General features: G+C 41.6%; 1 protein-coding gene across 5 annotated transcripts in view; it reads right to left on the reverse strand.

The window, feature by feature from the left end:
• Nucleotides 1-15,385, reverse strand: part of Elmo1 (engulfment and cell motility 1) — a 565,472-nt gene that overhangs the window by 243,931 nt on the left and 306,156 nt on the right. For all 5 annotated transcript variants that reach the window (XM_047560130.1, XM_047560134.1, XM_047560131.1 and 2 more), the window contains one exon: nt 2,781-2,889. In XM_047560130.1, coding sequence (XP_047416086.1) covers nt 2,781-2,889 — 109 coding nt within the window. The remainder of the gene's footprint in view (nt 1-2,780; nt 2,890-15,385) is intronic.

Here is a 15,385-nt window from a genome sequence, read left to right on the forward strand (position 1 = left end):
GAAAAAGGCCAAACTGGAAATTTAAACTTCATGCTATCAAAACATTGAGAGAGTTATGCTTTAGAATAACTAAACACTTAGGCATTTATTTAAAAATACAATGAATTTAACTCACAGGAAAAAGTATCAGTCTCAGCTCATTCTTCCACTTTTTAAAGTCTAAGATATTATGGAAGTTCCTGGGGGGACAGGAACAATATCTGGTTCACCTGTACCCACATGTCCATCATGTGCCCCTGGCACATTTTAAGCGTTCAGTAGATTTTTCACTGAACAAATGGATAAACACATTTGTTGTTTTAGATGAAAGGAAACTGGCAATGACAATGCCAGGGCGCAGCTGCCCAAGACCAGCCAGACTGTGGAGACCAGCTTGAGCTGATGCTGCATGAGTTGTGGCAGAAGGTCAGGGACCTTCTTTCCACCAGAAGATGGGAGATGGAGTAGTCTACAGTGCAAAAAGAGCATCTCCATTACCTCCAGTGTTCTCTACAGTATTTGCCTCTATCTCCACTCTGATATCTCAGCCCAGAGGAAAGGGGTTCCATCCTGCTTCCAGGAATGACTACCAAGTCTTCAAAAGGCCAAGAGAGCTGCTCTATATCTGCCAGGGTTAAATCCTGTCCCCTAGTCTGCACCCACCTCAACTCTAGGCATAGTAGGTGCTCACTGGAGGAAGACAGAGCGCAAACTCCTGCCATAGAAGACTGTTTATATCAGGAAATTGTTGGGGTATTTGGTATTACTGGGAAATCATAAATATGCAGTCCTCATGGTTCTCCTCTGCCCACCAGATAGGGCACCACGGACCCAGAGCTCAGCCAAGATTAGGTCTGCCTTTACTCTGTCCAGGCACGCTGTGGAAACTGGCCATATTTTCCAAATTAATCCCCCCAGGTTGAATATTATCTGTCCTCAAGGGGCTCTTCTTCTGGCTGACTCCATGATTTTAGCCCTAAAATGTAGATAACCCACCCAGATCATCACCCAAAATACTACCAATCATTTCTGGATATTTTGCCTTGGGGAAAATGTGGGGCTATAAGAGAGTAGTGAGGTCCATGAGTAATTTCCCAAGGACACCATGCTCCTACGTGGCAGAGAGAAAGAACCCAGCTTTTCTTCACTGACAACATTCCCTTGCACCTACACCGTATCACTTAAGGTAGATAAATGTCCAGAGGGAAAAGGAGAAGAGCAGAAAGCTAGGTACCTCCTGCTGCTCTCTCAAGGACAACAGACGGCCAGTGTCACTGGGTAGGATGGAAAGGGTCCAGGAGAGATAGAGGCAAAGCAAGGAAACAACTTGGACCCAGAAATCCAAGTCTAGAATAAGATTGTTTCCCAGTTCCTAAAAAGTTCAGATGGTCTTAAGATGCTTTTAACCAAGTGACTTTCAACAATTCCCCCTTCTGAAATTGAGATAAACATGAAATTGTCACAGTTATCAGATGGAGAGATTCAGTAGGATTTGTTTGATTTAGGACTTACATCTTAAATTGAATTAACAGTAAGTGTTACTGCAGCCTGAGATCTCAGGAGTTAGTTTAATTAGCGGGTGGGACAGATAACTCATGTCAAAGACTGCACTCTTAACATCTGATGAGCAGTAAATGAGAGCAGATTAACATAGAAACCTCCAGGTTAGGTTGCTACTATCTTAATGTGAAAATGCCCTGATTGGGGCACATAAAAGTAATGAACTTCACACAGTGTCAGATCAAAGGTCAGTTTCTCTTCAGGACCCATCTTCGATGGAAAGTGACAAGGTCTCCTACTTGGTCAAACACAAAGGACCTTAGCCTTTCCTATGTACTGAATTTTCTAAGTTGATCTCAGCAGTACCTACAGTCAGTCCTGCGGTGTATATAAAACATCACCCCCCTCTTCAATTTAATTACTGGATTCCTTCCCATTCATCATTCCAGACCATTATTTTAAGATCTCAAGCAGGTGACTGCTTATTTATGCTTTCCCAGTAATATCAAACACCCCAACAATTTCCTGATATAAACAGTCTTCTCTAGCACTGATGTTATTAAGCCTAAGAGGGAAGATTTATATGTTGGTTGTCTCCATAGATGTGGAAGGGAGTAGAAGTCAACCACTTTAAGAATGTCATCACTGACAAGACATTGGGGCCAGGTTAAGTCATATCCACTTTCATTGGTTAAAGCCAAATTTTGCCAAGAGCAACAGGCAAGAAAATTGTCCTCTCCTCTTTCTCTGGACATCCTCTTGCAACTTTTACAATGTAAGTAAGAAAAAGAGCCATAAGCATATCTCTGAGCCCATTTTTCAATTTCAGCTACCCACTTTCTTCAATAATTCCTTCTCCCTTAGAGAAAGTACTTCATACAACAGAAACACTAGCAGCAAGAGAATTTCATTAAGGTATTCAATTTTTCTTTATAGAGAAAAATGGTTTTGAAAGAAAGAAGAGAAAATGATCTACTGGTAGATTATGAACTGGAATTTTAAAAAAAGAGATTCACATTTTCCTAACCTGCAACAAGGTTGGTGTAATATAGACTCATTTTTAATACATTTAAAACTCAGTCACAATACCTGCAAAATTCTCCACTCTCATAGGTTTCAGTGTTTCCTATCCAGAACAGACATGTGGAAATACGTACACTGGAAACCCCAGCCAGAGAATAATCGATTCACAGTGATGATAGTGAAAAGCAGTCAGCACCTTGGGATTCTTGGGATAGGTTTGGGACCCTGCAGCTGGGTGCTGCCAAGCTTCATGTCATGTGGCAAACAAGAGTACTTACGCAGCTCTCCCACTTTCAAGATCTCACACAGCATCTTGGTCAGCTCTATACTACTGCGGCCAAAGGGACACTCATGCTTATCTTCTCGGCTACTGTTCTCAAGCACAATCTGCAGTGGAAAAGGGAATAGGTCAGAAAGGGAAGTCAGTGGCTGAAAATACCCAGAACACTGGCTCCACTCCAATAGAGAAGCAAGGAGACCCACTCCAGATCCCAAAACTAAAACTGTCAGGGCCAGGGCAAAACAGCACATAATACAGAGTATACAGGACCCTGAATTCTCATGTTTTCCAAATCTCCTACAACAACTCTCTCTGATTCTGTGAGGAAATATTTTGCTTGTTGGTTTCCATTTACACAGAGGTACCTGTAGGGAATTTTTCAAAACATTGCAATGAAGATTTTTTTCACTGAAGTGACAAAACTACACTCTTGTCTTTCCAGTCGGATCTTCCCTTTCTTGGTAACAGCAACATCTTCTGATTAATTCCTATAGCATTTCCTATGGAGGTTTCCCTGTTCTTGCAAGATCTCACCACTGGCTTTAGCTGCCTGAACCACTTTTATAGGACATGTGACACAAAATGGACCAATCAGAGACCCTCCCCGAGCCATCTCCTAAAAGGGGAAAAACTGGTCCACCTAAGCTGATGGTGGTGAGGTCAGGAGTTACCCAGATGTTAGCCTGCAAACAATGAAAACAAGCCCAAGTACAAAGGAAAACAGATGAGAATAGCATTTGGGTCACTGGGTCCACTTATTCTTGTAGCAGAGCTACTTCCTGTCCTCATGGTTTGTTTACTTGGTTCTTGCTCTGAAAATCCTTTATTTCATCTAAGAAATTCTCCTCTTTTCTTTAGCCACCTCAATATGTTCCCATCACTTAAATTTAAGGGAAACATTCTACACATAGATTAAACAAAAGCAGAACACACCAACAAAACACTAAGGTAACTAAACTTCAAATATATATGTCACAAAAGGAACAATACCTAAGAAGACTGGTTATTTCTCTCTCACACACATAATTTATTCATGTCTGAAGCTGTTCCTGAAACTCTTCTTCAATAAGCAAGAGTTGCCTGGTACCTCCACAATGATGCTCTACGGACACTGACTGCTCCTTTGTTTTCCCTTTGCTCTGGCTTGGACACGGTTTTAGCATCCCCAAGGCTTCATGTGTTGAAATTTAATCCCCACTATGAGGTATTAAGAGGGGGAAACTTAATCTAACCATGTTGTTTAGAGATGGACTTTTGGGAAATCATTAGGATTAGATCAGGTCATTAGGTGGAGCCCCATGACTGAATACTGGTAGCTTTATAAGAAAAGAGACTGAGATCAGAGGAGACACACGTGTGCTCCTTTTCTCTGGCCATGTGATATACTGCACCACCTCAGGACTCTGACAGCAGGAGGGTCATTATTAGATGTGGGCCCTTGACCTTAAACCTCCAGAACTATGAGCCCAAATAATTTTTTTTTATATCTCTGTCTGGTTTAGGGAGAATATCTTTGCCAACCATACCTCAGATAGAGCGCTAATTTCCAGAATCTATAAAGAACTCAAAAAACTCTACACGAAGAATACAAATAATCCAATCAACAAATGGGCTAAGGAAATGAACAGACACTTCACAGAAGAAGATGTACAAGTAATCACCAGATATATGAAAAAATGTTCAACATCCCTAGTAATAAGGGAAATGCAAATCAAAACTACCCTAAGATTTCATCTCACCCCAATTAGAATGGCGATTATCAAGAATACAAGCAACAATAGGTGTTGGCGAGGATGTGGTGAAAAAGGAACACTCATACATTGCTGGTGGGGTTGCAAATTAGTGCAACCACTCTGGAAAGCAGTGTGGAGATTCCTCAGAAAGCTTGGAATGGAAACACCATTTGACCCAGCTATCCCACTCCTTGGCCTATACCCAAAGGACTTAAAATCAGCATACTACAGAGATACAGCCACATCAATGTTCATTGCTGCTCAATTCACAATAGCCAGATTGTGGAACCAACCTAGATGTCCTTCAGTTGATGAATGGATAAAGAAACTGTGGCATATTTATACAATGGAATATTACTCCGCAATGAAGAATGATAAAATTATGGCATTTGTAGGCAAATGGTCGAAATTGGAGAATATCATGCTAAGTGAGATAAGCCAATCTCAAAAAACTAAAGGACGAATGATCTCGCTGATAAGCGGATGAGGACATATAATGGGGGGTGGGAGGGGCTAGCATTAGGTTTAGGGTTAGGTTTAGAGTTAGGCTAAGGAGAGCAGTAAGAATGAAGGAAAGAAGGACTGTGTAGAGGGAAAAGAGGGGTGGGAGGGGTGGGAGGGGTGGGAGGGGTGGGGGGGGAGGGGAAAAATATAATAAACATCATTACCCTATGTAAACGTAAAAAAAAATAAATAAATAAATAAATAAAAAAAATTTTTTTTTTATATAAAGTTTTCCAGCATCAGGTATTTCATTATAGTAACACAAAACAGACTGATATACCCATGTAGACACTAGGTAGAGTAATAGCAGGGATGGTGGGTTTTTTTTTTTTAACCAATTATGCACGTATGCACACACACACACACACACACACACACACACACACTTTTATTTTTTCAGAACTAAGAATCAGGGTCTCACATAAACTTGACAAATATTCTACTACTACATTACCTTCCCAGCCCTTAATCAACAATATTAATCAAGTACCTTATCTATCAGGAAAATAGCTGGGTCTCATCAGATAAGGAATCAGGTAGATAAAGATCCTAACCTCTCAGTATTCATTACAATTAAAGGGAGACAGAAAAAAACAAAAGAGGTAACTACAGGTCATAATAGGGGCTAATAAAAAAATAAAATAAATCACAAAATTCAAGGTGATAAAAAGTCACAGGGAAAGCTTTAGGGAGAGAGTTTAGATGACATGATCAAAGGAGGTTCTCTGACTATTGAGAATCAAAAAATGAGAAAAAGAGCAGGCTATGTCAAGGTCTGTAAGAAAGAAAACACTGAGATAGCAGGATCAATGTCACTGCTGCATGAGGGAAATTGGGTGCATTTCAGGGAGCCCAGCACGCTGCCTGATCTACAGCGTCGGGGATCTTAGCCTGGTGCAGGGCAACAGGGCAGCTTTCAAGACCTGAAGGGGCCAGGCTGGAACAGAGTGAGCCAGGGAAGCCCAAACAGAGGGGGAAAAACCTAGAGGGAGCAAGGCGGGCCAGGAGGGGAGGGCATTTAGGAAAGTGAGATCAGAGGAAGACTACTTGGAAGGGAAAAAGAAAGCCATGTGGGTGAGGGTGAAGGAAAAGTAAGCACACGTGCTGTTTTACTGATGCAGACAGGGTGATTACAATGAGAGGAGGAATAAGGACAGCTCGTTAGTAAGTGAGTTATTTAAAACCAGAAGAGTGGAATTTTAATAAAAATGTGTTCCTATTATTTTCTGTAGGAACACCATAACAATCACACACAAACACACACACGATTGCACAAATTAGCAGTACTCTAATAATAAAGTTAACCGTTGCATCTGTGGATGTTCCTTCCACATGACACTTCTACCTGACCCTACTGATCACATAGGCAGCTTGCATACTCTTGATCTGGACATTACATGATGTATCACAGGCAGTTTTCAAAGCCTCAAGATTGTCCAAGCAGCTGATGCCATTTTGTGGGATTTTTCAACCATTTGTAACATAGGCTCACATGAATAATTATGCATCAAATATCACGAACCCAGCCTTCACTCTCCTTGGGATTGATGATAACAACATGCTTCCTTACAATCTCTTTAGGTAGGTAACACATGTTATGGACTGATTGTTCTCCAAGAAAGCTGAGTGGGAAATTCAACTACACCCTTACTCCTAGCAGGCAGTGAAGGGCCATTGCTGGACTCCTGGAAAGCCTTATCCCCTCTTCATGGTCTGTTGCAAAGAATCTCAATAGACCCATGTCTGAATCACCCTCTTTCTCTTAAGGGAATCCTTCCTGGTTCTAACCAGGAATTTCAGTTCAGGGAAAGCAGGGAGAACAAGTAAACCCCTATCAATCAGGAAATCTTATTTATCTTTTAAAAATTCTAGGTCTGAGACAACCAGATCGGTAAGCAAATCTGAATCTCTTGATGATGGAGAAACTAATGGCGGGGGGCAGGAGGGTGACCTGGGGACAACAGTGAAAAGACAGAGCATAAAGAAAAAACAGGAGACAGGTAGTTTTCAGCTGGCTCTGGGATCCCAGCTCCCAGCGAGCACATTCCCTCGTATTTCACATTAACATCCTATTAACATTTCATGAGCGCATCAATATTTAATGAGGATGTGATCCGCATACACTGTAGGTAGAATTACTGCAGCCAATAAATGTTCAGAAAACATTTCCAAGGCACAGTTTATTAGCAGGCACTAAATTAAGTGGTAATTTAAGTAATCAATATGTAAATCTGCTTGAAGAAGCCCTTCTCTTTACTTTTTAATGCACCGTCCACCTTCTCATATTTACCTACCCAAAGAAAAATAAACCCTCCTTTCTGACTGATTTCTGTAGTCAACAAAGACACAGATATTTAATGTTGTTTGTACAAGCTTTAAGATCAAAATTCTTACAAGAATACCTTAGAAAAGACTATGGGTATGTCTATTACCAATCAGATATTATGATAGTGAGAAATCATTCTTAAATTTGATAGCAGATCATATTTTTTAAACACACTGATACATCTATATTCACCTTCAATATTCTGGCATTAACCAGGTCCACTTGAGATGTTTAGAAAAGTTCCATTTGGAAATATCAAGGCTTTTTTTTTTTTTTTTTTTTTTTGGCGGTGCTGGGGATTGAACCCAGGGCCTTGTGCCTGCAAGGAAAGCATTTTACCAACTGAGCTATATCCCCAGCCCTCAAGGCATATTTTTATCCTTATTTCCCCTTTATTCTTCACTCTAAGAACAAATATTCTGGAGCAGAACCCACGAAGAATGAAATACTAACACCTGTTATTATCACTCATCACACACCAAAAGAAGTTGTAACTCACTGCGTGCTTTGCAAAATAAACTTCTATCCTCAGACCCCTTGTCAGTCTCAGCATACTGTACAATGTTGCGTATTTTATCAGGTGCTTTATAGTTTATAGAGGAGTGTATTTACACATTCTCTACCAATTTTTCATTACCAAATCTTTTCCTGCCCCTTTATAGTTTACAAATTGGCTTCACATAAGTACTGTTGTGAAACTCAATGCATTTCATGCCTAAGGAGATTGAGGAAACTTTTCTTAATTTCCTCTGTCTTGAAATTGAAATGAGTATCTGAGTTCTAACTCCTCCTAGACAAAATTATAAGGTTCTTTCTCATCTCATTTATTCCCTAAAGATCAGTGACCAAAGCAGCTGTGGAGTGTCCCCTCAGATTTTATTTCCATAAACTATGGGCTCCCCTTAAAATGCCATGTGTTTCTTCTGTTTTTTTTTTTTTTTTTTTTTTTTTTTTTTTTCAACTGTGCAGATCAGGAAGCCTTTGGCTTGGGCTTAACCATTCAGTGCTGAAGAGAAAGCCAGCCAGCCAGCCCTCCTTTGGTGGCAAGGGCCACACTCTCCCTGTTATCTTTTTTCCCAGCATCACCTTGCTGATGTATATCCAGATGGCTGTGCCTCACCCACTTCCTTTTACGTTGTTGAAGCTCTCTCCACTGGGACAAACCCAATCCGTTCTGTGGTCCCAGGGCCATCTCTAGAGGACAGCACGAAGGCTTCTTCCAACCATTATCTACAGAGGCTTCTCTCCCTTGATGAAGCTTTCTTCATGTTCTTTTGACTCTAACCTGCAGTCAGTGTGGGTAGCCTCCTCACAGGCCACTGGGGTCAGTGTGAGAAGTCATATGGTGTCCTCTCCAAAGAGAAGGGATTGTGGGTATTGCCCAGTTCTGATCCCAAACCTGGATAGTGCAGAGAGCCCGCGCAAAGTTGCCACTAACTCACGGAGGCTTGAGCAAGGCACTGTGTCTCTGTGACCTATGTGGACCTACATAAAACCCACTTCATGGGACTGCTGTGCCTATCAAGCCACACATGAAGGCAAAGCACCCAAACAGACTTTGTGGAGCTTGTGTTTATTATCTCTCTCTTCCCTCCCCCTTCAGTTCCCATGTGGCCCTTGTCTAACATTTCACACAACACACTTACCAGCAACTAAATCAAAATCATGAATATCCTGAGACTGGCTGTCTGGTGACAAGCCTCTCAGGACATTTGAAAGTAAATCAGAGACCTTCTCATCATTTTCCCATGAGAGGCAAAGACAAAAATTGGTGTCCTCCCCTATTTACGTCGGAAGTGCATGACAGGAAGTCCTTGTGCAACTGCATTAAGCAGAAACCTCCCACAGGAACACCAGGTGCAGCCAGCGGAGAGAATGAGTGAGGACCCCAAAGAACAAACCACTCCATGGCATGGTGCATCCAGCAGTGAAGTCCTAAGGCTGAGCAGTCCGGCCAACATCTGTCCTCAGACCCCTTGTCAACCTCGAGAGACCGTAAAACCTGTCTCTTGCTCTAATAGAGGGAAATGACCACCTTAACCCATTTTAAACCAAGAAATAAACTAACAGCTAAAACTAAATTTTTAGCAAGGAGAGTCCCCCATATGCTGACAAATAAGTCACTTTAAATTAGTAACAGAGATGCCCAGAATGAAGCTTCTGCCCCTAGCTCACACCCCCAGACCCAGACCTCTCCCCAGGTCAAAGAGGAAGTCAGTTTTGTTTCTTCTTGCAGAGGCTTGGGAGCCATGAGGGAGTCACTTCTCCTCCGTTCTCCCTTGGCACCAGTACTAATGGTGATTGGTCCCCAGAAAGTCAGAGATGAGCGTTGGGAAGAACACTAAGCTGCCTCCAGGGGGCTGCACACAAGGTTAATTGTGATCATGAATTGTAAGCAAGTCCAGGAAATTAAACAAACATGCCAAAGCCCTAATAGGATGATTTTAAATGGGCGAAGAAAGAACATTAAAATTATAGTAAGTATGCCAACCAGAAAAACAGAACAAATTAGAATAGGCTGCTAGTCTAAATCAGCAGGAAAGGAAGTGAGGCTCCAAAGAAAATAAACCTGAAAGAAAGAAACTTTAAGGGTGCAGACAGATAAGATGGCAGCACAAGATAAATAGCAGCTGATATTTTATAGACAGTGTTTATCCCCCAGATCTGTTCTAAGGGCTTTGCATTGATTGTCTCATTTCACACACATGCACTAACTCAGCAGAAATGCTACACCATCCCACTTTACAGATGGGGAATCAGGCAAAGAGATGTTGACTAACTTGTCAAAGGTCACAGGGCACAGAAATATAAAAAAAAAAAACATCAGGAGAACTTAGGTGGCCTGACCCCAGAGCACATATTACTGGTTACTGATTCCTACTGAAAAAAGAAAAGGAAAAGGTAAATGGTAATGAAGCTTTGATCAGAAAAGGGTTTAACATGAAAGATGAGTAAATAGCATTGTGACTCTGGATAGAAATGAACCTCCTGTATCTCCTTCCAACAAAGTCTATTTCTTGGTGACTGTGCACATTTCTTAACCTCAGTTTTCTTGTGTAAAACTGGAGGCAGGAATTTCTACCACAAAGGGTTATAAACTAAACCCTTTTTAGTCTTACAATTGTTTTAATCTTGTAAAGAGTTTTAAGACTAAACAAAAACACAGATGAAGGCAACAACCTCCCTCAGCTCCAAAACCAGCAAATATTGGATGATGGTGATGGTTGATACCAATAGTGTTATAACAATGACATGAACTTTGTTTTGGGGCATTACCATTTGCATTTCTGAAAAATTCTTAGAGCACTAGGGCAAAGCTGGTGGGAAAAATACAACAGAAAGCAAAGCACAGCTTCTACAGATTAGTAACTGCTCTTTGGCAAAGTGAGGACTCCAGTGGAATAAACATTATTTCTGACTTAGACCGGTCCCCTGAAATTCCTGCAGCACCTCTTTAGAACGGTGGTTCTGACTTCAGTGTGCATCAGAATCCACTGGAAGACTTATCAAACACAGACCTCTGGACAGCTCCTGTGGGGTGATTTAGTTGGTCGAGGGTAGATCCCAAGAAAATAAGTCAGTGAGCCAAACCCCAAATACTTCTGAGCTACCACAGGGGATTGAGGATGAGAGTATTGCAAAAGCATCGAAGAGAATATTTAAAGGTTATTTTTAGCAACATCCTTCACCTTCCCTGAGTCTTAATTGGCCATTATGATGATGAGATCTAATGGGCTTTCAGAAGGTCGGAAACAACTGTGTGGAGGTATCAGTGTAACTGACCACCAAAGGAAAGAACACCCAGAGCAAAGTGTGCAAAACCTTCAGGATCTGTTTCCAGGGGGCCAAAGAACAATGCATTCCAGGAAGAGGAGAAAAAATATTTCAAGAGGTCAGATTGGTGAAAATACAAAAGTAGAAAATGCACACAGGGAACTGAGATAAATAACAATCTGGACAAATGAGAGGAATGGAATAAAACCCAGCTAATGAGGTGAAATGCTTCTAGAATAAAATTAGGCAATTGCACATACAGAGGCATAATAAAGGACATAAATATAAAATGGCAAGGAATTGACTGGGTAATGGTGTAGTAATTAAAGCCTGGAGGTTCATAATAGACCTCGAATTGAACATTAATCAACCAAAAAGAAACGCTCCCTGCACTTTGATATAGAGCAACAAAAGCCAGACGTGTGAAACACACCTAGCAATCACAGCCAGACTCTGCTGAAGGCCCTCCCTTTGAACACCCAGGTGAGTGGAACAAAGAGGATTAAATCACAGCAAGGACAACTTGTGTTTGTGTGTGCACAGTGACGTAACATCGTGGAGGGAGACCCAGGAACCAGCTCTGTTGACCATTCCAAGGCCAGTAGGTAGTAGAGACCATTCCCCAGCAGACTCCTCCAGGAAAGAAGCTGGGCTGGCTTATCTCCTCTCTCAGGCCAGAACAGTGTTCCTGGATCCAATGATGGCTGCAGATGTGGTGGGCATCTACAGGCACCACCACAGGTTTGTTTATTTAAAGCCATGGTTCTCTAAATTGAACATGCATTAGAATCCTCCAGAAGCATACTGAAGTACAGATTTCTGGGTCCCACCCCAAGAATTGTATTTCAGGCATTCTGTGATGGACCCAAGAATATGTTTCCCAGGTAATGTAGATGCTTCTAGTTTAGGACCGTACTTCAGGAACTACTGATTTAAAGACACTTCACATTGGGCTGAGGATGTGGCTTAGTGGCTGAGCACTTGCCTAACTTGCATGAGGTCTTGGGTTTGATTCCCAGCACTGCAAAAACATTAATTTTAAAAAGGTATTCCACATCTATCCTCCCATCATTAGCAAACCTCTGGTTTCTAAAGACATGCAAAGAAATGAGAGTAGGAGGAAAAAGTAATAAATCTGGTAGTTGTTTTTTGGCTGTGACTAATAAAAAATATTGTTAAATTAAAAACCCTAGACAGAGAACACAGATAGTTGGTTGCCAGAGGCTGGGGAGAAGGGAAATAGGAAGCAAACTGCTTGTTGCATATGGTGTTTTGCTTTGTTTGGAGGATTGGGGAACAATGGTAATGTCTTAGAACTAGATAGAGGTGATAGATGGGTAACATGGTGAATGACTAAGTGCTACTGAATAGTTCATCCTAAAAGGGTTACTTTTATGGTATGTGAATTTCAAAAAAATCTTTAAAAAGACTTACTATAGATCAAATGATTACCATGCGTAAACTCTCCATCGTTTTGCTCATTTGTTCCTTACCAGTCGCTGAAGCAGGATTACATTTCACAGATGAGGCAATCAGACCCGGGAGCTAAGTAAATTGGCTATAGTTAAGAAGTGACCAGATAGGATCACGATAGGTGATGGTTTAGAAACAGCCCAGTCAATTCCTTGCCATTTTATATTTATGTCCTTTATTATGTCCCACAGGAGGTCCAAGGACAGGTCATGGGGTGTGTAAGGGTGAAGTCTCACAGTGTCTTATGGAATCTCCTGATGGAGAATTATTCCAAAGCACTCTGCTTTAACACAAATCAAATGTACTTCCTTGCCTTTGTTTCTGAAAATTCACATTTTAAATTACTGCACATTTTCTATCAAACTTTAAAGCATTCACATGTCACTGGGGGAGCTTGTTAAGATGCAACTTCTGATTCAGCAATGTGAGGTGGGGTTTGGGGCCCCACATCTCTAACAACCTCCCAGATGATGCTGTTGCTGCAAGTCTGAGGTCCACATTTTGAAAAGCAGAGCACCACTTCCTCAAATCTCTCAATTGAATATTAACTCTCCACTGCCAGCTCCCCAAATCCCTACATTGCTTCCCCTCTTTCATTGATTCATTCATTGGACAACTATTTTTTGTTTTTTTGTTTGGAATTTCTGCAATCTAACAGTGCTGGGGACTCGAACCCTGGTCTCGAGCTTGAGAGGCAGGCACTCTATGTGATGGGCTATATCGCCAGCACTGGACAACTATTTTTAAGTATTTATTATTGCAGAGTAACTTGCTAGATGCTTTTAAGAAAAGCATGTATGAACAAAATAATGTCTTGAGGAACTTACAGTCTATTTGGAAGATAGAAGGGGATGGGAATCTGTGGGGAAGAGTCTTCAACATCCTAGTCACCTCTTTGAGATGCTTCTGTAGTGTTTGCATTGTTTACAAGAAAGCATCACATAGATGGGATGCAGTGGGCAAGGTTGGGGAGACTTATGGAGAGGGTGAGCTCTCAGTCCCCTCTTGAAGGAGAAGACATGGATGCCAGCCTCTCTCCAGAGGCATCTTTTTAACATTGCAAACCACAGTGAGTGAGGGAGTGCAATAAAGATTAATTACAACTGGGAAATGGATGCTGAATGAAGGCAAAGAAGCCCCTCTGCATCTTGGGCAATATTAGCAATAAATCTCAAGATCACAGGGCTCAACATTCATCACTGAATACAAATGCCTCCCATCTCCTTCACCAGAATGCAAAGACACCAAGACACTGGGCTTTGTCTGACAGTCACTGTTGGATGAAAAATTAAGCTTGACATTTCTCAAGCCTGGTTTCATACTGAGAAATTGTCACCACTGTGTCAACAGTTATAGAAGTCTCAAAGTAAAGTTACCTTGCACATATATTGTCTGAAACACATTTGGATGTAACTTGTGATACTAAACAAACACCTTCCAGGAGAGCTAGTGGCAAAGTGGATTCCTCTACATTAGCTCCCTGCTCCCTTTTTCACTTAACTCATAGAGTTAGAAATTCACTGAGTGCAGAGAACAGACTTGAGGGTATGGAAAGGTGAGTCGAGAGAACCCATTCACTTCATTCTCTTCTGACAAATAATAAAAGTCATTTCAGAAACATATTTCCAAAAGGGAAATGTTACTTCCATTGTTACATACTAATTTAGCTACAATAGGAAAATTATTGACTGAAACCCAATTAAGAAATTAGGCCATAAGTTTTTTTTTTTTTTTTTTTTTTTTTTTGCTTGAAGTTAAAAGCATGTGAAAAGAAAATTGCTTTTTTATTTTTTTACTTTTTAAAAATTAAATCGAACTTTTTAAATGGAGTTCATCTCGTTAGGTCTCGTTCTGTATGAGTCCCAAATCTTAGCTACTTCTGCCAGAGGAAGGAAGCCCAGCTGTGGAAGAGCCCACCCACAGGAACAGGCCCAGATGTGGATCCCTCCTGTGGAAACTGCATCCGTGACACCCTCCCCCCACTTCCCCTCTAGCACCTGTCCCAATTTTCCTTCTCCTTCAGATTCTCCTCAAATGTCACTTTCTCCAATTAAACACCTTACATAATTCCTTCCTCTAAAGCCCCTCTGATTTTTTATCTGTAGCTTCCTTACAGCAGTTCTTCCTTTTTGCCCCAAATGGTGGTGAAGTATGTGTGCTTTACCTTTCCTAATAGGCTCAAGCTATGGCTTCCTTACCTCCAAACCTCTCACCCTGCAGCAGAGCATGGCATAAAATAGTTATCAATAGCGAATGGAAAGCAGAGGACGGAGTCCTGGCCACTGGTTGGACGGGTTGTGCCCCACCGTGAGCATCTCTGTCCTAGATGGTGACCTCCACCTTCCCTGGTTCTCACAGGAGAGTTTCCCTGACTTATTTGTTCTTTATCTTCAGATGCAATGTAATCACAATGAGGCAAAATCATCTTCCTATCCTCTGTCGCCTACCGTCCCATCCCAAGGGCTCAGGTGAGGCTCCCAGACCCTCCAACCTTGCTTGTCATCACGAGGCTGGCTCAGGGTCCAGCAGGTCCTCAGCTGTCAGTGCATGGTATCCGCACATGCTATCCATGCTGTGCAGGAAAGCACACTTGGAATCTACTGGTGTCAACTGCACGTGTCTGGTGCACCCCTGGGTTCCTTGGCTGATGGAAGGGCAAACTCAGAAGTGGATTCTCATTAGGCCACATATCAAAGGCCTATTTGTGGAAACTGTGTGCTCAACCTTCTTTGTGTATTGGGAAGAAATAAACATTTATAGAATGTTGGAATGTGTGGAAAATGTCCTTAGTTG

Source organism: Sciurus carolinensis, chromosome 8 (assembly GCF_902686445.1).
Source record: "Sciurus carolinensis chromosome 8, mSciCar1.2, whole genome shotgun sequence".
Lineage (NCBI taxonomy): Eukaryota > Metazoa > Chordata > Mammalia > Rodentia > Sciuridae > Sciurus > Sciurus carolinensis.